We start from the raw sequence: 18,692 nt of genomic DNA, 5'->3' as shown, positions 1-18,692 counted from the left end.
CTCATCTGCAGCTCCGGCGCCTTCCACCTCAGGCACTCCTTCCAATTGTCATCTGCATCCTCAAACGCTGATGAGGGCAGCGAGTCTCTATCATCATCGTCGTCGTCATCATCACTGGCAGATGTCACAACAGTTGACGAAGAGATGGAGGATGAGTCGGAATCGTCTGAAGATGAACAGTCGGAGTGGAGGGCAATGCAGATGACCATGTGCTCCGAGAACAGCACAATGTGGGGGCTGAGATTGGCCAGCGAAGACAATCCGTTTTCCATCTCGTCAAAGGAGTGGAGTGCGAGATTCGCCACCCAGAACAGGATTTGGGCAGCTGTCATTTCCCTCTCCTTCAATGAGCCAATCGCCATCTCCTTCTTCTCGTTCCTTCCATGCAGCAACATGAACAGTGAATCCCTCAGATCCACAATCAGCTTCTCGTGTGGAGACGAGCAGGCCATCGCATCCACCAGATTCGACATCGATGAAGTGGTCGGGCATGCATCTTCCATACGAACAAATGTTGTATCTGAATCTGTCGTTGAAGTGGTTGAAGTGGATGAGATGGATGGTGATGGTGTTCTCTTTCTTGTCTCTTCCTCTTCAACCTTTTCCAATGCCCAATCAGGAATCTTGTCTGAATCCTTTCCCAAAATGTATTCAGTGGAGCCACTCTCAGACAGAAGATGCTCTGATGACTCCGAGTGTCCCAAGCTTTTCGCATACACCCTCTTCTTTATCCTTTCATCATTCTTCTTCTCCGCCTCTCTCTCAGCTCTCCTCCACTGCTCCTCGGGCGACATCTCCATTGTCACCATCTCGAACGCCTTCGGATCTTTTCTGATATTATCATTCACAATCACCTCCAACTCTTCTGTTCTCCTTTTTTGCTTTCTCCAACGGACTGTGGCAGCAACCGACACCGCCAGCGCAGCGAGGAACAGCAGGCCGAAGGCAACGAGGAGGAGCACGAGCCAGGACGGGAGTGCCGGTGCGGCAGCCTCGGCCGGGTGGGCAGCGCTGGCAGGCTCTGACCTGTTTTTGAGGACGAGGGGTGGTGTTGCACACAGCGCGCCGTCAGCCCCGCCAAACAGGACAGCAACGCTGATTTCGGCAGAGGGGGGTGCAGAGGCAAAGGTGGCCAGCGGGACACGCCCCCGCGCCTCGCTCTCCGACACATACCCGTCGTCTGCGAACTCGTGGCTGTCGACCACATCCACGCCGTCTGCGCTTGTGACGAGGCGGAAGGCGAGGCTGCAGGGCAGGAGGAGCGCCCCGCGGAGGGTGAGCGCCATGTGGCTGCCATCCTCCTGGGCGGCAGCAGACGACAGCACCGGGACGAAGAAGGGCGAGGGGCGGTCGGGGATGATGCCGGCCAGGCGGCACCCCTCGTTCCGGATCCACAGGGAAGGGGCATCGGGGGTGCCGTCTCCGCCCTTCAGGCTTGCGATGGCGAGGGTGCCGGGGCCGGTGCAGAGGATGTTTCTGCGGGCAGAGGGGTAGTGCGGGGCAGCTGGGCTGTTGGCAAACATCCGGGCGTCGGCCATTGCGATGCTGCTGGCAGCGGCAGCGATGCCCCCGAGCGGCGAGTGCGAGACTGTGGTGTCGCTGAGCGTGGCGGTGCAGTTGGCGAACGCAACAAGCGAGGTGTTCCAGGCGCACAGCTCGTCTCGGCCAGTGTTGCCGGGCTGGCTGTGCTCGCTCTGGCCGGCAGCTGTGCCCTCGAACACACACGAGCTCAGGGCTGCAGCCGGGCTGTGTGCGAGCAACGCCAGACTGCCGAGGGAGGCGCCGGCTGACAGGCAGCCCGAGAGCGTGCAGTTGGAGAGGCGGAGGGCACCCCCGCCCATGCTGCAGCGGAAGCAGGATGCTGCATCGGCCGACGAGATGTTTGCGAGGCTGGCCAGGGAGCATGCAAAGGAGCGTCTGTCTGCTCCGTCCGCCTCTGCCCCGCCGCTGTTGGCCACCTCCACAAACGACCCGTGCTCGATGGCGCAGTCTGATGCCTCGAGCCCCTCTGCCGAGCTGCAGGCATCGGCCATCATGAGTGCGCATCGGGTGGTGCTGACTGCCTGCACCACCAGTCGGCGCACCGCCACCCTCCCTTCTGTGCACTGCACAATCGATGTGCACCTCACGCTGTCCACACGCACCTCCTCCAGCCGCACCTCGCTCTCGGCACACAACAGAAGGGTCGGGAGGGAGGCGCTACTGCCTGTCCCGCCTGCTCCTCCCTCTCCTCCCTCTCCTCCCTCTCCTCGGAACTCGCACCCCACAAACGAGGCGTTGGCCGAGCGATCGGCACACACAAGCGAGGAGTGCGAGGGGAGGTCGGCCGGGAGGGCAAAGCACACGTTCTCCACAACCACCCGGCCGCTCACACACACCACGCTCTGCTGCGTGTGCTGCGTGGGGGGCAGGCGAGGGGCGATGCTCACGCTGGCCATGGCTCTGGCCACGGAGTTGACCTCGAGGTTGGCGAAGCTGCACTGGGTGTCGATGGTGCTGGAGGTGCGGATGAGGAGGCGCGAGGCACAGTCGGCGATGAGGTGCTGGAGGGCGTGGGGGACTGTGCGGCAGGGCGCATCCACCTTCCCGCACTGCCGCCCGTCTGCTCCGCCGCTGCCGGGCTGCGTGGACACCACAATGGTGCTCTGCTGGTAGATCGTCACATAGTCCATCAGATCGACAGGCGCAGCGTGTGTGGCGTCGCTGCCGAAGATGGCGTCGAAGCGGTTGTACACGTCTGGCCGCAGGTCAAGGCGGAACTGGGACTCGCTGATCTGGGCAGCGATGGACACGCACTCCACAAAGACGTCTCTGCCCTTCCACGCGCTGTTCCCGCTGAACACAACCCCCCGGAACACAAAGTCCAGCGCACCCTGCCCCTCCGCCTTCACATACACCCCGCCCCCTTTCCCTGCTCCCTGCGAGCACTGGCACCCCCTGATCCTGCTGCTGCTCACATCCAGCGCCCCCGCCTCCCCAAGCACAAACAGCATCATCCCGCCCCTCTCCGACCTGTCTGACCGGCACGCCTCAAACACACTCTCGTTCACCAGCAGCGCAGCCGACCCGGCCGGCGTGTCCACAAACACACTCGCCTCCCCACCCCCTGCTGTCACCCTCTCGAACGACGATCCGTTCACCTCGAGCGCCGGTGCCTCGTTCCTGCCCTGCGGCCCGTCCCCGAGCTGCCGGATGACCCCTCTGCTGGCTGTGATGTCTGCCAGCACCACGCTCTGCAGCACGCACGAGCACCCCCTCTGCCACTCAAACACCGCCTCCCCGAAGCTCAGCCCAGATGCCTCCAGCCCAGTGACATGCAGAGCCCCGCCGAGGACTGCCACAAACTTGAGGTCGGCGAAGCGCACTCCTGCTGTGCCTGCACTCAGCACACACCCGGCAATGCACAGCTCTCCTGCTGCGCTGCACACCGCTATTCCCGCAGCATCGGCCAGCGTGTGGTCGAGAACCATGCAGACACTCGCAAACGATAGGTGCCCCGAATTCCGGGCCAGCCCGTTGCTCATCGAGTCTGCCTCGGGCTTCTTCAGCACAAGCTTTGCAGCTGGTGTGGTCTCGCCAGACTCTGGATCTGACTCTGACTCTGACTCTGGATCTGACTCTGGTTCTGCCGGTGCTGCCATGCCAGCCACTGAGCAGTTGGACAGGTCGAACGAGTTGCACAGGGTGGCTGAGTCGCCGACCAGCAGGCTTGCAGCCTCCACGCTCCTGTCGAGCTGGCCCACCGCCTTCCAGAATGTGGCGCAGGGGTGCTGCTCGCTCCCGCACCCTGCCATGTCGTATCCGGTCGAGGCGACGGAGACTTCTGGGGCGTGGCGCTGCACCAAAAACAGATACAGATCGAGGGACGGCTGCTGGAAGCGGTGGCGGTCGCAGCCCATCATGTCGATTGACTTCTCGCCGCTGGGTGTTGCAAGTGGCATCAGGAACTTGGAGGGGCAGAGGGTGTCGTTGAGGTCGTCGCACACCAGGAACAGGTCCCTCCCGCACTGGGCACAGTTGCTGCCGAACGAGGTGGCCTCCACCAAGTAGTTGCTGGTCGACCCTTCAGGCAGCGAGGCATGGATGCCGCCGCCTCTCCCGCCGCCGCCTGTGATGCCGCTGTTTGTGATGGTGGAGTTGGCCAGGACCAGAGCGCCTGCAGCAAGGAGGGTGCACTTCACGATCCCGCCCTCTGGCGCCCTTGACCTGCAGCAGTCGAAGCAGCAGCCATCTGCCACCTCTGCCTTCTCGCACCCCTCCGCACACACCAGCGGCCCTTCTGCCTCGGTGGATGTCCAGTCTGATGCTGCCACCTCCACCGACCCCCCATCCATCGACACAACCCCGCTGTCTGCCGGAAACGAGAGATGCGCAATGTGCACCTTGGCCAGCCGCACCGCACCCCCGCGCCCTCTTGCAATCCACAAGCCGGCTTCTCTCCTCCTCTCTGCCTCTCCCCCGAACGAGCACCCGTTGAGGCTCAGCACTCCTCCCTCGACCGAGACCATGTGCCCAGCAGCAGAGGATGGCGGGAGATCGAAGCAGAGGCTGGAGAGCACCAGCGTGGCAGGGCCTGTCCCAGCTGTCTGCACCGTCAGCTGCCCGTCCGCCCCCAGAACGAACAGGGACGGGCTGGCTGCAGACTGCCCGCAGATTGTGAGCGACAGCCCGCCCCGGCCCATGGTCTCGTGCAGGGCGCACGAGTCGAGGATGCACAGGGTTGTCTGGTCTGGCCGCATCCTGCCCAGCCCATACACTACATCGCCGCACGGGTCCAGATCGTCTCCACATCGCGGGTCTGCGCTTCCGCCGCTCTTCACAAGCACTGTGGGGAGCTGCGGCGGGAACAAGAAATACAGCACCGAGCGGCTGATGTGCGGGTCTGCCTCTGCATCCACCACCCACTTGTCTACCTCGTCTTCCCCCTCCCTCACCGATCCTGCCCACCGCTCGTTCACCAGCGCATCGCGGGGGCTGTCTGTGACAACAAACACGTCTCTCCCCATCTGCGCCCTGTTCCCGCTGAATGCTGTGTTCTTCACCAAATACTCCACATCGACCTCGTCCAGCTTCATCCAGACACCCCCGCCTGCACACGAGCTCTCGTCGACACAGCACCCGCTCAGCTCTGCTTCTTCAATCGTCAGGCTGTGGCCTCCTCCCACACACCCTTCCATCCCTCCTCCGCCCCCGCTGAGCCTTGCCACCCCCGAGAGTGCCGAGTGGATCACACTCAGGGTGCACTCGCTTGTGAAGGCGAGTGCTGCACTTGAGTGTGTCCAGAAGTGGGCGAGGGTGGTTGTGTTGATGAGTGTGCTTCCTCCGCACAGGGTGAAAAGCGGGCTGCGAAGCGGGGTGTCTGCCGAGTGGTCGGGGTCGGGCGATATGCTGCAGTTGTGGAGCTGGAGCGTGCCAGTGGAGGTGAGGGCAAACAGCGAGGTGGCTGGAGAGGACTTTGCAGTGTTGTGGAGGATGCCGAAGGAGGTGAGCTTCAGAGAGCCGGTGGAGACCGAAAACAGCGAGCCATCCGATATCGACGAGACCACCACCACCTCCTCCCCGCTCCCCGATTTTGCAAGCTCGATGTGGGCTGTGCCGCACACACAGTTCGTCTCCACGTATGTGGAGGAGTCGACCGAGACGAGGGAGGGTGCGGTTCTTGTGCTGTCGACCACGCTGACAGCATATGCGAGTGTCCTGCACTTTCGCTGGTTCAGGCCACATGCCTGGTGGTCGATCCCCTCTGCTCCACTCACCCTGATCCCCTCAAAGAACCCGGTCCAGATCCACTCGCTGCTCACATCATCCTCTCCGATCATCACCAGCCTGCCTCCGCTGCTCATCGACCGGCACTCCACCACCATCCCTGCACTCACCTTCCCCACCCAGTTCTTCCGAAACGAGATATCCTTTGCACCCAGCCGTGCTGTGTTCAGCTCGAAATAGCAGAAGCGCACACTCGCAGTCCATGCTCCACCATAGTTCCCATCCCCACAGAAGTCGATTCCTCCTCCATATGCTGCGGTACAGTTGAAAAGTTTGCAGTCGGTGATGGTGATGTTTGTTCCATCCCCAATCAGAATCCCTCCTCCCGAAAGAGATGGCATCCCTTGTGTCTCTGTGCATGACAAAATCTCGCATTGTGATATCATCACATTTTTGGGAACTCTGTTGAGATACAGGCATCCGCCAGTTTTCACACACTCACACAACGAGAAATTGCACTGTGAAACAACCAAGCCAAGGTTGTAGTCGCTGAACAGAAAACCTGCATAACCTTGTGACGAACATTCAATTCCTCGTGATGAGTTGATGATTGTTTGTGTTGTCACGTTGCTTGAAATTTGTATTGCTCCTCCATAATTTTCGCATGAACAACGAACAAAATCACACTCGGTGATGGAAAGGGTGCAGTTGACCGAGTGAAGAATTGCACCTCCATCATATCCCGAAAACGAATCAAAGAGGGTGTTGGTGAAGGAGATTGGCTCGCTGCCTGATGTTTCCACACGCTCAGGCTGGATGTGCTTGGTTGTGCATCTGACAAAGGAGGTGTTTGCCACACAAAACCCTCCGTGATTCTGGGTGCCCCACACGAGCGTGCCCTGCATGGGAGATGCCACACCCTCGACTCGGGTGCTGGCCATGTGCTCGTGTGCACCAGAGCAGACAGCGCATGTGGTGGCAGATGCACACCCTGTTATGTTGCTGAACGAGCACCCATCCACAAAGCACGACTGCCCATTGTTGGCGCTGATGAACGGGGAAGACGAGGAAAGCTCAAAAGCAGCAAACGAGCACGAGGAAACAGCAGCCGCTTTGCCAGGCATCGGGGCAGCTGGCTGCTGGCCCATTGGCGCCAGAAGGGAAGGGAGGCGGCAGGTGGTGGATGTGGCTGGAAGGGTGATGTTCACAATGTGCGACCCGCCTCCAGAGACAACAAACGAAGAGTCCGTGCCCATCCCTGTGGCAGCGAGAAGACAGCTCTGGATGGTGATGTCTGAGCAGATGTCAGCCAGAACCATGTGGCCAGCACACCTGCTGCTCAAGTGCAGGCTGTTCACACACAGCGAGGCGTTGCGCAAACACACCCACGATTCGCGATGCATGCTTTCACCCTCGACTCTGCTGATTCCTTCTTCGCGTTGTGCATGGGGGTCTGCTGAGCAAGGGAGCGTTGTTTCATGGGACAAAACGAATGAAGAGAAACGAAAAGTGGGTTTGCACACCAAGCGATGTTCTGCCTTTGGCACTGTTTCTGACGGCTGTTCTGTGTGCATGGGCAGCGAAATCGATGGCACAGCTGCACACCCCGCCTTCCGAGAGTGCCAGCAGAAAAAACAGAAACATGTTTGGCTGAATGGATTGATCGTAATATTCGTATTTTTTATGTTTGTGCATTTGCTTTTTATGGAATTAATGAAAACAAAGCATTATTCATATTTTTCCTGTTCTTTGATTTTTTGGTTCCTTTTTTTCACAATTGATAAACAATTTTTCTATCTAAAAAAAACACTTTTTGTTTGAGGTTTTTTGTTTTTTCACTGAAAATTCAATTTTGAATTTGCCTTAAATGTTTTCGATAAATATTATTTTGAGTTGTCATTCCTTTTGAAAAATCTAAAATTGTTTCATGAAACACATTGAATTACGAATGCAGCTTCTATTCAAAGAGTGAAAGTGAAATTGTCATTCAATCTCCAAAAGTTTTCCAAAAAAAGTTTCTCAAAAAGAAATTGAATTTAGAAATATTCTGAATCAAATGAGTTCATGGTTAAAAAAAATTGAAGTGCTTCTTTTTATTCCTTTCTTTTTGAAATGTGAGATTCTTAATTTCATTGAATTCTAATAATAGGTATGACCTTCGATCATGGAATCCTTTTTGATCTGTTCCAAAAACATAATTAAAAAATTCAAATTGAATTTTTTGTTTCACTAATTTGTTCAGAATAATGGAAATTGAGGAAATTTCAATTGAAATAAATTCTCCTCATATCTTATTCGAAACATTCAGCAACAGTGAAAGCAGTTTGCACTGGTTATTCGATCATAAAACATATTTCCAATTCAAAGAAATGCTCACTATGCAACGAAGATATGTATTTCTACGCATATCCAACGGGAAGAATTGTCTATCATTGTTGAAAATACAAATACAATAATTCTATTTTAATAAATACTCCTTTTTACCACACAAAAGCAAAAATTGAACTCATATTACAAACTATTTTATTATTTCATTTAGGCTTGCAGCAGCTTCAGTCCAGATCTCTTGCAGGTCTTTGTGAAAAAATAAAGGGGGAAATTTTTGCAATTTGCCGGAAAACTTGTTATTCAGAATTCTACTCGAAAAAAGAAAAATTAGGAGGTGTTGGAAAGGTTGTCGAATTGGATGAGTGCTTGTTACGGAAAAGGAAGTGTCATTGGGGCAGATTCAAAAAACATGTTTGGATATTTAGAATCTATGAAAGAAATCCTTTGGGAAACAAAACATTTATTATTCCAGTGAAAAAAAGGGATTCAAAAACTCTTCTTAAAATAATCACAAAAACCGTTGAGCCTGGGACAATGATATATTCCGATTGTTGGAAAGCCTACTCAAAATTGCTAGTGCTAGGTTTTGTGCACGAAACAGTTGATCATAGCAAGGAATTTAAAAATAAAACAACAAATTGTCAAGCAAATAACATCGAAGCTGTCTGGAGTAGGTTAAGAAGGTATTTGCCACCAAATGGAACTAGTTTGCGTCATATTGAAGATTCCATTGCTGCATTAATATTGAAAAAAAGAAAAGAAAAAGTTTCAATCCAGAAGTTATTTAAAATTGTTTTTGAATATTATCCAGAGAGATACGAGAAAACATACGATGAAGTTTACGAAAAAAGTGAAGATGAAACTGAAACAGCAACGAGCAGCATTTCATCCGTTGGAACAGATGAAACAGATGCAACAATTCATTCGATTGAGAAAAAAACGGAAGATAATGGAGAAAAAGCTTCCAGTTGGGAAGGATCTGATTCAGTTTTATTTTTTGAGCTGTTATTTGTTGGAACGAAAATTTTCATTTCAAAGTTCATTGAAAAAATAAGATAACATCATATTTTGATATTTAATAAAGTGTTTGATCAAAAAGGATGCCGTGATCGGAAGTCATGCCCAATATTTTGCGAAAAGGAAAAAACAGATTGAAAACCTTGAGATGAATTCAGAACTCAAAAATAATGATACTCAAATGAGTCTTCCTTTTTATGTGGTGCAAATTTTTTGAACGAATGAAAAATGCAACAATTTGTTCCAAACATTTCTATATCGCATCATCAAAAGTCTTCCATTCATTTACACAAAAATAATGTTCAACGAACATTATTTCTGAATTATAAATTTTTCAATCGAAGATTTCGGTTAGAGAAATCACTTTGAAATTTGACAAATGAATAATGAAAAGTTAGACCTCCTTTCAACAATAATTTCAACATGATTGAAATCTCAAGCATTGTCATTTTTGACAATTTTCAAGATTTTATTCATTCGAATGAATAATTCTTCTCCAAAGAAATGTCTGAATATTTTTTAAAAATCACTTTTGTTAAATTTTCAAATTCAACAAATATTTCTAATTTTCATCAAATTTCTCTTCCCACTCATGATTCTTCGCTCAAATAGAAACAATTACATTGTCAAAGATTTTCTTTCATGATTGAAATTTTTGATGAGATGGTACAGAAATTTGATCGAAAAATGTAATTTTCATTTCATTAGAAAAATAAACAAAAGGAACTTTGCTAAAAATTTTTGATAAATAAAACTTATGAAAAATAAATACCCCGAAAAAAGTTTTTGTATCAAAAATAAACACCATATAAGATTCAATTGAGAGGAACAAAATTCAATGAACAAAAAAATTTAACCCAGATCTGAAATGAAAATTAAATTAGTAACAACAAAAATTCTCAACATTTATTGTAAAGAAAATAATTGAAAATTTCATTAAACAAGCAAAATGAAAAGAAATGTGGGTGATTATTTTTGAAATCTCATTTTTTTTGTCAAAATTTTCGGTTTGAATTTTAATTATGAATATTTATTAATGAGCCCTGAAAAGTGACAGAGCTTTTTTGTGATGTCTCATCTTTTTTTTTTCAAGTTAACCTTATGCTTTTGAAACGATAAATAAACATATAAAATTTGAATGAAAATTGTTTTGTAAATGACAACGTATTTTCATTAAAATAAACACACCGAAAAAAGTTATGATTTCTAAAACAATCACCCATGAAAAAGAAAAAAGAAAGAGTTTACGATGTTTAAAATTTTTTCGAAAAAACATATTAATAAGTTAATTGCTTTAACTGTGGTAACATTCAAAATTTCCAAATAAAAAAGCTAATTGATATACGAGTGAGTCTTCCATCAAATAATCAAATCAAGAAAATTCAAATCTTTTATTAATACAAAGGAAACAAAAAAAAAATGTCAGAAGCAATGTTTAATAATATTTCAATAATTTCCATCTATTTTCCTTATTATGCAAATGCGCTCCGGGACTGAAAATTTTGTTCTCTTTTTATTAAATTAATAAACAACAACAACAACAACAACAACAAAAAAAAAAAAAAAAAAAAAAAAAAAAAAAAAAAAAAAAAAAAAAAAAAAAAAAAAACACTCATGTGAACAGATAAATAACAAACCCTGCTTCTGCTGCATCAGATGCACTTGTTGAAAATGATGCTGGAATGGCTGTGTGAATCTCTGTTTCTCCTGCAAACTTTTCTGCTTGCAGATGATACACCTGGAGATTGTGAACCGAGCCATCGAATAAGTCAACCTGGAGGGACAAGCCACAGGGCAGGAGCAAGGAGCCAGCAAGATCAATCGCAAGGGCGTTGCCTTGCTGGTGAGACTTCACTGAAGCCAGCTGCGGAATGAAGAGCATTGATGCTCTATCTGAAGCCAAGCCTTCGAAGGTGTAACCGTCGTCTGCAATCCACATCGAAGTTCGGAAGAAAGTCATCCCCGTCTTTCGGGCTTTGAATATTCAGAAGCGCATGGCCAGAGCAGGCAATATTGATCCTTATGTATGGATAGCATGCGACATTCAGGCTGTTATTGGCAAACAATCCAAATTGAATGGAGATGCTTCTTCCTGACACAGATAACCCTCCTTTTTATGAATTGGAGATTGAGATGGCTTTCATTGCTCCTGAACAATTGGAAAGATCGATCATGGATCCATTCCACTTGATCAAATCTTTGAATAAATATGTGTTGGATCTGGGCTGTTGTGGGAAAGTTTTTCCATCGAATGCACACGATGTCAAACTTGCATTGGATTAGCCAGACAAAGAGGAGATGCTCCTTTTGTCTGAGGAAGATATACGTTTGTGGCTTGAGCAGTTATCAAATTCCCGCAACATAGACGAAGACGAAGCAGCCAAGCAGCACGGGCCAAGTGAATTTCTGGTTATGTTTTGAAATGAAGATTGCTTCAAATGGAATGTCGAAGCATTCGATGTCACGCTCACTGCACACCCATCCCCAAGCACTGTGTTTGAAACAGCCAAGAAATTCATCTCAACATCTGAATCTTGGCATTCAACAGAAACCAACGATTCACTTGAAACGCAAGTATCATCGAATTCCAAATGATAGCATTGGGTGTTTGAATGCCCTCCCGAACCATCTGAGGAAAACACAATCATGTTTGATCCGCTCCGAGTGCCTCTCATCTGAATGTTCTGGAGTTGGCAGTCTTTGCAGTTGCGAAGAATGAGGCCTGATCGCTGAGCGATGCAATTGGACGCTTGCACCTGCTGCATGGACAACTTTGCCAGATCGTGGAAATCCATCAGCACTCCAGAAATAACATCTGTGAAATTCAGAAATGCACACGAGAAATATTGCCCGCGACTTGCAACCAGGCATGAAGAACTGAGACAGAGGCGAGTAAAAGTGCAGTCAGACATCACCAATCTTTCGCCACTCATTTCAATAATCGAGCAATTCAGTTCAATTTCAGAGTTTCCATCAGAAGCTTCTTGAGAAAATATTGTGCTTGTAATTAGCAGGTCTCCGTATGCAAGCGACACAAACCTCAAATGCGGAGAAGAAAAAGCGGTCTCAAACAGATTTGTAAGAAATTCCAGTTTCACTCTTGACGAGCACGTGACGAGACTGTCTGTCTTGCTCTCGATGCAACAGTTCAAGTGGATCACCCCTTTGTCGCGTTCCAACTCCAGAAACTTGATCGTCACATCACGAGCTCTTTCTTCGCCAGATACCATTGTGCATTTATCAATGAGAAAATAGCTGCAAACAGATGGAATGTTGTGAGGTGGTGCAACATTTATGGAAATGCAAGGTTCGCTCATTGAACCGCACAGACGTGAATCGGAAGCATTGTTTGATGAAGAAGATGTAAAAATTTTCTCATTTTGATTCACAATCACAAGGAGCAAGAAATCTTGCTCATCATAATAATTCCGTTCTGAACATCCCCACATAGCAAATTCTCGGACAAAGGGAGGTCTGAAATCGAGCTGGAATAGCTTAATGCTGATTTGAGATTTGATATTTGTGCATCTCACATACACGTCTCTTCCAACAAATGCATTGTTCTCCATGAACGTAGTGTTTTTCAACAGGAAAGGAAGCAAGCCTTCACTTTTGATTGATAAGCAATCCAGAAATAATGCTCCTCCCCTTCCAGTCACCGAGCAGAAGCACTCAGACACAGCCGAAAAACGGCACTCGAAAAATCCTCCTTCGTTCAATTTCATGATCATTCATCCACCTTTCTCGCTTTGGCTGCTTCCGCAATTCTTGGTTGACGTGTTTTGCACAGACACGCGGCAAGGCTCGCTTCCAGTGCAGCTGATGATGGAGGGCTCAGATGGAGCATTTTGGAGAAGCGAATGGAGCGTGCGGCATTTCAGTTGCACTGTTGTACTGCCGCCTTCATTCAATCTCTGATACTCGCCTCTCCACTCAGCCTGTGCCAACACTGTCACAATACTTTTTCCCATCAGCTCCATCAAACCCATTGATGCGTTTGTCAAATCACTGCTGCTGCCATGTGATACCATCGGTATATGACTTTTGCATTTGATAGATTGGAACGAGCAGAATGATATTTCGCATGTTCCAGATAGGCAGGCAACGATGGAATAAGGAATGGAAGTTTCGGAGGAGCTGGTGAAGGAGCAGCCATGAGCTGCAAAAGAGCTACCAACTGTGCTTATGAGTTTTGTCTGTTTCCACTCAGAGCCATCCCCGCAGCAGACGTCAATGTTCAAGAAGGAGAATTTTCCATTGTTCGTCAGCACAGAATCGCTTTCTTCTTCCTTTCCTGCCTGAGGTGAAATGGCTGCTCCGAAAGTCAGAGTTGAGCATGACTCTGTATCAGCAGAGGTTAAAATGACGTTTGAAACGTCGATCTCGCAGTTCATCTGAGCTTCATCGATAATCGCGAAAGTGTTCATATTTGGCTGCTCAGACTCTTCCAAGGCACAATGATGATTCTGCCCATACTCTATTGATGCACATGGCTCTTCTGCACTGCCACATCTGAGAACATCCCACACACTGTTCTTGTTGAGATGGATTTCTTGAGATGTATATTCAATCAGAAATCGACAAAGATCGAAATTTGTCTTCGTGGAGTCGCTCCCGACGAATAGATTTTTATCTCTTGCTGTCTCGCTGACCTCAAATGCCAATGTCTGCTTTGAAATGGAAGGATTCAGGTCTGATGAAAGAAAGAACATGTTTCTCCCGTGTTTTGCGGAACGCTGATCGAAGGCAATCTGCGGGAATGAGAATACATTTAAGAGAGAGCAGTCGAAATAAACACCTCCTCCTTTTCCATTTGTTTCACATTTCGCACAGGATTTCTTGAACGTTGCGTTTTCCATCACAAACTGGCTTTGTGCCTCAACGATAATTTTCATTGCACCTCCCTCCATGCTCTCGGTGCCTTTGGCATTCGTGATATTCCAATGCAGATACTCAACATGGCTTGAAATTGAAGATGAAATCAAAGCAGCGCTGTTTGCAGTTCCATTAGTTATCTCTTCAAAAGAGCATTGCGAAAGAGAGATAACCTCGTCACTCGTTGTGCCGCCGTTCAATAGTTTGGATGTTGACGATGGAATCACATGGATGAGAGGCTGATCGCAAATGCCTGTGTTCTTCACATTCAATGAAATGATTGTTGCTTGAGTGCTCGTGTCGCTCTCGCGCACGGCTATGGGCGCGTGCTGAAGGCAGTCTGAACTTAAGGTGCAGCTGTCGATATTGAGTATCCCTCCACACATCTGAAACAGCCAATAACTTATCTGGCTGACCTCGCCCTGCTGCATCTCAAATGCGCACTTTGCCAGCGACAGGTTGCTCTCGGAAGACAAGAATATCAAGGCTTCGATCTCGGTATCAAATGAAGAAGGAAGCAAAAAGTGGATCAATTCGACGGACACATCCCCTGTGGCAGCCATCGTTTTTCTTGCTAAGGCCTGCAGCGACTTGACGCAAGTGATTTCTGCTTTTGAAGTGTTTGATGATTTCAAATCCAAATTGTGCAATGTCGTTTCGTTTTCAATTGTTGCTGAGGCAAGAATAGCTACTGTCTTTGCGTTTTCTTCATCCAACCTCTCCATACAATAATTGAGCGAGTGGCACGGATAATCCAAGAATACACACACCACAGTATCAGCACCATCCTCGCTTCCCACATGGACTGTGCTTCGAACTTCCTCCAGAAACAGAACCAACGGAATCGATTGCTCATGATCATTTCCATGGAACCCACACAAATCATCAAAGGAGCCGTGCCCCAGTACATAAACAAAATGAAGCGTTTCGTTCGTGATCGATTTCTGCAGATCTGGAGATTGAACAAACAAGTTGTTTCCATGCTTAGCTTTGTTTGGCTTTTCTGATGAAAAAGAAGGATTTGTGACGGCAAATACTGCATCTGAGTGCTCAAGATCCAGAAAGATCCCTCCCTCGAATCCCTCCTGCGAACCGAAAGGCGCCTCGCACTCTTCGAAGGAACATCCAGAAATTGTTGTTGAGAATGTGCTTGGTAGCGAGAGGAACAGAGAGTCACCTCCATTTCCATCCCCAGAAACAACACAAAGCTCAAATGTGCATCCACTTATTGAAGCATTACAGCCATCCTTAAACCCTTTGCTCCACATTGCTTTCGGGCATCAGCCATTCTGCTCGCTCTCAACATCCCTGAAAGAAGCATTGACAAGAGAGACAGTCTTGCAATCCGACAAAGCAATTGCACATCCTTGCGAAAATCCAAATCCAGAGACATTTACAAATTCCATCGTTAGTGAACCTTCGTCAACCTGAATCAGGGATTTTGTTGGTGGTGGAGTCGATTGGGCGCTTTTGGTGAAACTGCAAAGCTCCAACTGAACTGAGCCAGAGGAGCCAATTGCAATTGCAGATCTGTTGAACACACAAACAAATTGAATCTCTTTGCATTCAGCGAACCATTGCCGATGGAGATCAAACATTCTGTTAATGAGGCTTCGTTGCATTTTATTGCAGTTGAGTTGCTCTCTGTTCCAATGAGAATGATATTTCTCCATTCGATGTCAATCATATCTTCTTTGAATTCTTCGCTGGACATCAAAACATTCTGCCCCAAATATGAATTCCATCTTGTCACTCCATATTCCACTGTTTGACATTCTGATCCTGTTCTACCACAAGTGTCCACGTTTCTCCCAGAATTACTTACATGTATTTCTGGCTGAGGAGCTGGCAGATATGGGTCATATGCAACACCTCTATCACGACATTCCCAAGCATATTCTACGCATTGCACAACTTTTCTTGGAGCTGTTGAAAGTGAAAAACTTTACAATATCTGAAATGTGTTATTATCCTAGCTAAATCCCTTTCCATCAAAAATATCACTGCATGTGTCGATTTCTGCACTGTGTTGTTTTCAAACAAGCAAAACTGAACTTTGATGATCTTATTATTGATATTTTCGGAAGTGTCAAAACCTCCTGCACCCTGTGGAGCATCTCCTTCGAATAAATAGCAATTTGACATCGCAAAATCGACTTTTTGATGATGCAAAAATACTGTTCCAGCATAATATCTAAATGCTCCGCTGTGATGGAATACAGTGTTGAAAATTGATCCACTTCCACCAATATACCATCCAACACTTCCTCCATAAGCTGCTGAACAGTTTTCAAAAGTGCAGTCATGAATCAAAGAAAAATTATTTGTTATATGAGCAAATGCTCCTCCAATTGAAGATCTTTCTGTTCCTCTGCCACAATTAAATAATGAATTTTCAATGCTTCATTCACTTCCATTGCTAAATACTGCACCTCCGTATCCATATATGTATGGAAACGTATCAATGCATTCTGAAAATGAGCATTTTTCAATAAAAAGTTTGGCACTGTCGCTAACCGCGATAGCACCTCCATGAAGAGCGCTGCATTCAGTAAAAGTGCAATCAACGAATTTAATTTCTCCTTCTAAAAATGATTGCTATATTTGTAAAGTTCTGATGAGAAATGCTGTTTCTCGAACGAATGAAAGAAGTGTTCCAGGAGCCAAAGCCACATCCACAAGAGCCAGAGATAAGAACTCAATAAAATGGGCAAACGCAATCGGTGAGCGTGCAGCCTTCAATTTTCTCTCTTGCAAAGAATGATTTTGTGGGAAGTGTTTGTTGCTGCTCTGAACAGATTTATTGTGGAAGCTGCAAAAAGAAGCTGAGGTTAACGACAAATTGATATCTCCAATGAACGGATTCACAAACGAGGCACAAAATGAAGAAAATGTGCAACACAAAACATGAACACCTCCCATCAAAGGTTGTGTGCAGGAGCTTGCTGAGATAAGAGATGGACATGCCTGCTTTGGAAAATACCTTTGGAAAGAATTATTTGTCATTCGTGTTGTTCCTCCTGCGCACTCAAAAGCAGAGTCTTCTGTTTCTGTCACCACGCTTATCATGCAGTCACTTACGGATAACAAAGAAAATTCATTTCTCACAGACATTGCAGATGTGCCATTTTGGATGATATTTATTCGCTCAACAGCCAACGACGAGTTCAGAACTATCATCTGGCTGCAAATCCTGCTCCACTTGTACTTATCATCATTGGCAAGGCCAGCAGGAAATTTATAACAAAATGCCCTCTCTGCATCCACCGGCAATCGTTTTGAGCGTTTTTCTGAATTTCGTGGCCAGCCAGATGAATCCAAATCCTGCACCACATTAAACTTCATCATATTGATTGCATTCATATCATGTGAGGAGGGCACATTTTTGTTTGAATCACTTGCGTCTCCAAGGCTTCCAATGCCAAATTCCTGTGAATCGTTCTTTTTGGATTCATCTCCTTTCCAAATGATACCTGGTTTGCACAGTAGAGCGTAAATAATTATCCGTATACAAAAAATCGTGAAATACATGGGGTTTGCTCTTTCTTGGACGAAAAGCAATTAAAATTTAGTTAAATAATTAGTTTTCATTTGAATCAAAACATTATCCTTGATAAGATAACACAACTTTATGTTAAAATCTAATTGAAATAATGTTGCATGTAAACTGGCAAATTGGGAAGATGATTCGGTAAGAGCAGAAGATAGGGGTACCTAAAAATCTAAAAGCTAATCATTCATCCTGCATAATAATCAAGCCACATGCTATTTATTAGATGAATAACAACGATTTTTTAGGTTTGAAGAAAATTTAATGCATCAATGAATAAATCATGTTAAAAAGAACCCCAAAGTTTTCACTTCAAAAAAAATTCTTTTTAACATTACGGCTATCCACAACTCCAAAATCTTCTTTAGATGTTGCACCATTGACAAGCATGATATTACGTCCTGTTTCTTGGTATTTGACGGTAATAATTTAATTTTTCCTTTTCATATCAAATTTATTAAATGGAACAAAATATTAAAAACCTTTAAAATGAATTGGAATATGAAATTGTTTGTTTCATTTTTCCTTCATAATTTTCTTATTTGATATGTAACTTATATGAAACACATGAATAAATGTGAATAAGATTTTTATTGCAGGAAATTACAAAATAATGGCAAAATTCAGGTACCCCAATTTTCTGCATTTACCGATGATTCATTCGAAATAAGGCGAAATTTGAAAAAAAAACCACTTTTTTAATAGAGAACAAAATTTTTCTCTTTAGGAATTTAATCAAACTCATTTTTTTTATGAATTGCTTTTTTTTATAAAAAAGCATAACTGATATTAATTTAAAAGCAGAAAAATTCGGAGCAAGCATTTGCTTTTATCAGAAATTGAAGAATTTAAACCAATTTATTTTACGATAAAATATTATTGATAAAAAAATTACTGAAAATATGAAAAAAGACAAAGAAATGGTTATAATTATAATAAAAATAATAATAATAAAACATTCTATACCAAAAAAATAATTATTAACCATATTGGATAAAAACAAAGAAAAGACATATTCCCATAGTCACATATTTAGTGTTTTCTTTTTTTGAAGAATTCAATTTTTTGAGGTCATGGGGAAAAAATCTGTATCAAATGAAAAATCATTTTCATTCATGAATTTGAGTATCATTATTTTCGAAAGTATTTTATCTACACAGGTTTCAATCGTAAATAAGATGGCGATTCGTGCTTTTCCAAATTCTTCAGCTTTATC

At 46.1% G+C, this 18,692-nt stretch overlaps 6 protein-coding genes across 6 annotated transcripts; 3 read left to right on the top strand and 3 right to left on the bottom strand.

The window, feature by feature from the left end:
• Nucleotides 1–1,542: 1,542 nt before the first annotated feature.
• On the top strand, nt 1,543–2,655 carry MONOS_16451c1 (uncharacterized protein; the record flags this gene model as incomplete). The annotated part of the gene is made up of 1 exon (XM_067869359.1): nt 1,543–2,655. One exon carries the CDS (start codon nt 1,543–1,545, stop codon nt 2,653–2,655), a length of 1,113 nt encoding a protein of 370 aa, XP_067720595.1.
• A 57-nt stretch (nt 2,656–2,712) lies between these two features.
• Nucleotides 2,713–4,050, top strand: MONOS_16452 (uncharacterized protein; the record flags this gene model as incomplete). The annotated part of the gene is made up of 1 exon (XM_067869361.1): nt 2,713–4,050. One exon carries the CDS (start codon nt 2,713–2,715, stop codon nt 4,048–4,050), a length of 1,338 nt encoding a protein of 445 aa, XP_067720594.1.
• Nucleotides 4,051–6,609: 2,559 nt separating this feature from the next.
• Nucleotides 6,610–7,527, top strand: MONOS_10510 (uncharacterized protein; the record flags this gene model as incomplete). Its single annotated transcript, XM_067862966.1, has 1 exon — nt 6,610–7,527. The coding sequence occupies one exon, from the start codon at nt 6,610–6,612 to the stop codon at nt 7,525–7,527; it is 918 nt and encodes a 305-aa protein (XP_067720593.1).
• A 3,136-nt stretch (nt 7,528–10,663) lies between these two features.
• On the bottom strand, nt 10,664–10,990 carry MONOS_10511 (uncharacterized protein; the record flags this gene model as incomplete). Its single annotated transcript, XM_067862967.1, has 1 exon — nt 10,664–10,990. One exon carries the CDS (start codon nt 10,988–10,990, stop codon nt 10,664–10,666), a length of 327 nt encoding a protein of 108 aa, XP_067720592.1.
• Nucleotides 10,991–11,330: 340 nt separating this feature from the next.
• MONOS_10512 (uncharacterized protein) lies at nt 11,331–12,620 on the bottom strand (the record flags this gene model as incomplete). The annotated part of the gene is made up of 1 exon (XM_067862968.1): nt 11,331–12,620. The coding sequence occupies one exon, from the start codon at nt 12,618–12,620 to the stop codon at nt 11,331–11,333; it is 1,290 nt and encodes a 429-aa protein (XP_067720591.1).
• Nucleotides 12,621–12,782: 162 nt separating this feature from the next.
• MONOS_10513 (uncharacterized protein) lies at nt 12,783–15,194 on the bottom strand (the record flags this gene model as incomplete). Its single annotated transcript, XM_067862969.1, has 1 exon — nt 12,783–15,194. The coding sequence occupies one exon, from the start codon at nt 15,192–15,194 to the stop codon at nt 12,783–12,785; it is 2,412 nt and encodes an 803-aa protein (XP_067720590.1).
• Between the last annotated feature and the right edge of the window lie 3,498 nt (nt 15,195–18,692).

The sequence above is a fragment of the Monocercomonoides exilis genome (assembly GCF_001643675.1).
Source record: "Monocercomonoides exilis strain PA203 chromosome Unknown scaffold52-633478, whole genome shotgun sequence".
Classification (NCBI taxonomy): domain Eukaryota; phylum Preaxostyla; order Oxymonadida; family Polymastigidae; genus Monocercomonoides; species Monocercomonoides exilis.
Note: the sequence above shows the minus strand (reverse complement) of the source record. Positions and strands in the feature narration are given on the sequence as shown.